At 32.4% G+C, this 3,975-nt stretch overlaps 1 protein-coding gene across 1 annotated transcript; it reads right to left on the bottom strand.

The window, feature by feature from the left end:
- Nucleotides 1-459: 459 nt before the first annotated feature.
- On the bottom strand, nucleotides 460-1,700 carry LOC125852815 (aquaporin PIP2-1-like). The gene is made up of 3 exons (XM_049532504.1): nucleotides 1,083-1,700; nucleotides 870-1,010; nucleotides 460-779 (listed from the first exon to the last, which is right to left on the bottom strand). Exons 1-3 carry the CDS (start codon nucleotides 1,665-1,667, stop codon nucleotides 666-668), a joined length of 840 nt encoding a protein of 279 aa, XP_049388461.1. The 5' UTR covers nucleotides 1,668-1,700; the 3' UTR covers nucleotides 460-665.
- Between the last annotated feature and the right edge of the window lie 2,275 nt (nucleotides 1,701-3,975).

Here is a 3,975-nt window from a genome sequence, read left to right as displayed (position 1 = left end):
AAAAGCAAGGGCGGACGTTGTTCTCAGGTATCTAATTGGACTTCCTTCGTGGTTAAATCTTACTTTATATTGGTATATATAATATTTTGTACAGTATTAGAATCAATAGTTATTGGTAGCGTAGTGCAAGAGTATGTATGAAATTACATGGTGCCCCTGTGAACTGCAGCAGCAATAGGCCAGTAGCTCAGTGGAAATTGGGCTCAAAAGTATCTAAGGCATGCACAATTGAATCGCTACAGAGTTTTCATGAAACTTCTGGCAATGTCATTGAAAAAAATTTGATAAGTTATCTAATAAAAGAGTGTTTCCACGATTTGAAACATGTGACCTCTTGATCGCATAACAACAATTTTACCATAGTACTTCCATTTTTGTTTGAACAGAACAAAAGTTATAAACAAAGAGGCAAGGAGATATATGGATAATAGCCTTGTTCATAATTAATTCCATTATTTGGATGCTTAAAACAAGCATAGTGAAAATTACAGAAGCACTCACACAAAAAAGGAAACAAATAAAAAAAAGTAGTAGTGACATTGTTTAGCAAATCTAAAAACAAATGCCAAACAGCCAAAACAACTCTAATAACATAAAAAGCATAATTTAAAGAGATTTTTCTTCTCAAATACTTTTATACAATTTTCAATTCTTGATGATAATTATTAGGCATTGCTCCTGAATGAACCAAGTGCTTTCACAGCTCCAGCCCTCAAAATAAACTGATGATAAAATGCAGCAATTGCAGCACCAATAAATGGTCCAACCCAAAATATCCACTGTCACAATTTAACAATCAAAAATTCAATTAATCAACCAAAATATAGTATTTCAAAAATCAACAAAAAAAACGCATCAAATTTACTTACTTGGTCATCCCAAGCTTTGTTATCTCCATAAATAACAGCAGCCCCAAAACTCCTAGCAGGATTAATACCAGTTCCAGTAACAGGAATTGTAGCCAAGTGAACCATAAACACCGCAAATCCAATTGGAAGTGGCGCCAATACCTTCAATTATCAGAATTGAAGATTTAATTTAACGGATCATCATTAAACTTTACATCACAAAATTATACTTACAGGAACGTGTGAGTCTCTGGCATTCCTCTTAGGATCAGTAGCAGCAAAAACAGTGTAAACAAGAACGAAAGTTCCAATAATCTCCGCACCTAAACCGGTACCAGTACTATATCCATCATTCAACATATTAGCACCACCACCATACTGAACATAATAAGCTTTTTGAAAAGATTTAACCAATCCACAACCACAAATGGCTCCTAAACACTGAGCTACAATGTACATTATGGCCCGAACCAACGATACTTTTCGTGCCAAGAAAAGGCCGAATGTAACAGCAGGGTTAATATGTCCACCAGAAATACCAGCAGTACAATAAACAAGTACAAAAATCATACCCCCAAATGCCCAAGCAATTCCAAGAATACCAACACCACCACATTGATCAGTGGAACTCTGGCTTTTGTAGCCAATAACAGTGAGGACAGTTATGTAAAGAAACAAAAGAGTAGCTATGAATTCAGCAATTATGGCTCTGTAAAATGACCATTTTCCTAACTCTTCAGGATCAATTAAGGGTGCTGGGGGTGGGTCTTGGTAATCTTTTGGTGCATATTCAGTACCAACTTCAATGTCTTTGCCCATTTTTGGCTCTCTGTTTTTCCTTTTTTTTTGGCTAAGTAAGAGTGATGTTGAAAAGTGTTTGATATTTGATTGATAATTGTTGGCGGTATTTATGGAGTTGGGAATTTAATTAGAGGACTTATTTGATGGATTAATAATAATTAATCAAACTTATCATTTGCCGCCCCACCATACTCATTCCCATTTTCTTGCATTTTTTTAAAAAAGTTTCATATGATTAATAATCAATGTCCCTACCACTTAGCCTACGAAACGATTACATGTTTTTAGAAACGATTCCTTTTTTTTTTAAAGATAAATGTCAAAAACACATCTAAACTATTTTTTTTTTTAGTTTAATATCTAAACTATTGTGATTTTGAACAAACTATCACTTATTAATTTAAGAAACACATCTCAAATTAGTGTATTCTTTCTTTTATTTGAGAAAAACCTTGAGACATGACATTCTATATAGATAAAATATTTTTCATTGACAAAAATTAAATAATAAATTATTAATAATAATTAAAAATTAAAGATTAAAGTATTACTATCCCAAAAAAAATTAAATTATGTTTCTTACCCACTCATATGATGACTTGTTGTGATATGCACTATTCTTAATTTTATTCAATCCCTATGATGTAAGTGCATTTATCCTATAATGATATGTGGAGGTTAAGTCTTGAACTCTTAATGAAAGTTTGTATCTCGTATGAGTGGGGTGTCAAATTATAGGAGCACCCTTGATAGATTTCACATATGTGAGAGTGAAAGTATGTCGCTTTCTATGAGTATGGACTTGTTCTAAAAAAGACTCATGAAACCGGGATAGCACAAGGCCGTAATGTGCTGGCTATTAAAGCTTATGTCAACACCTTGACTATTGTGTGTAAGCAATGATACTTTATTTCCCTTAAGCAGTCATAGTTCAAGTCTAAGACCACTACTGACTCTGGAGTAAAGATTATTATTTTACTAAGTGAAGGTTCAATGCTGAGCACACCTTCATTATGCATAATAGTCTACCTTCAACTGAGTAATATTAAAAATGAGTGGGGGATTGTTGATATGACATTTTAATATTAATAAAAATATATTATATGTCACATTATATATCATGTAATGTGTATTGATGGACATTACATTTGTGCCTCTTTACTCTCATCAATTGTGGAAGAAAGTGGTCATTAGTTTTTGGTAACTTATGTAATCACTAACTCTTCATTTCATCCATTATTCTATCTTTATATCCTGTAACTTATGTAACATTTGAGCCATTCATTTGACAAATTTACTACCCGCTATCTTCCCATTCATTGCAAGGAAGAATTCATCAACTATAGATAGTGTGGTCTTCCTTTGTGTTGAGAGATAAGAAAAAACAAGATAAGTACAAGAAAATATAGAGTGAAAAGATGAGTAGTATTTTATTGTGTTTATATTGAGATTAGTATTGTAATGAAAGAGAGAGTTGAGACAAAGAATGATATTCTAAGTCTTCAACTATATTCACTATATACAAAAGAGAATATTTATATGTTGAAGGAAGATGTTCTTTTGTGGAGCTTTGGACTCTTCAACTAATTCGGAGTTGTTTGAGTTGTACGACGTTGATGGGTTGTTGTATCCTGGAGGGGACAAGTCAAGAGTGATACTGCTGGATCAGTGTAGATTATGCCGCAGTGGACTTGAGCCGCCTCTGATTATCAACAACAAATATTTTTTATAGAAAACGATTTTTTTTTTTTTATAAATCTTACTGCAATACGACCGACCACCTTAGGTTGGAATGAAAAAGAAAAAATGAATCATTTGATTTTCTGTTTGGACCATAGAGGACACCACCGTCTATTCCAACTCAGCCCATATTGTTGACTCTTTCAACCACTCATATCTTGCCATCTCTATACTGTTCAAAAAATGGCTGTTGTAATTACTTGAAAAAAATAAATGTCATTTTGAATAATATGTGGTTAATGCCTTGACAGGTGTTGATCACCAACCAAATCAGTCTATTTATAAATAAAATACAATTCAAATATTAATTAATGAGCTACTAGATTATAGTCCAACAATTGTAGTCACTTGTTTACTATACTATTTTGAGATGTCTAATAATACTTGTCTACTTTATAAAATTAATAGATAATTTTACACTTAGTTCCTAATTATCTTTATCATTAATTATAGTCATTTTCCTATTACATTTTTCAAGTCATTGTATTTATTATATTTAAAGGATGATCTAGTAAAATCACCTTTATATTTATAGTTTCTTAAGGGGCGTGCTGTAACGACCTGTTCCCGTCGTAATAGAAAAGCC

This window comes from Solanum stenotomum, unplaced genomic scaffold (assembly GCF_019186545.1).
Source record: "Solanum stenotomum isolate F172 unplaced genomic scaffold, ASM1918654v1 scaffold597, whole genome shotgun sequence".
In the NCBI taxonomy this organism is placed as follows: Eukaryota; Viridiplantae; Streptophyta; class Magnoliopsida; order Solanales; family Solanaceae; genus Solanum; species Solanum stenotomum.
This window is presented reverse-complemented; position numbering and strand designations above follow the sequence as displayed.

Excerpts from the sequence above, each read along its gene's own strand:
- LOC125852815 (XM_049532504.1), bottom strand. The coding sequence starts at position 1,667 with ATGGGCAAAGACATTGAAGTTGGTACTGAATATGCACCAAAAGATTAC. Across the intron at positions 1,011-1,082 it reads CCAGAGACTCACACGTTCCT|GTATTGGCGCCACTTCCAAT; the intron begins GTAAGTATAATT and ends TGATAATTGAAG. Across the intron at positions 780-869 it reads ACAAAGCTTGGGATGACCAA|TGGATATTTTGGGTTGGACC; the intron begins GTAAGTAAATTT and ends AAATTGTGACAG.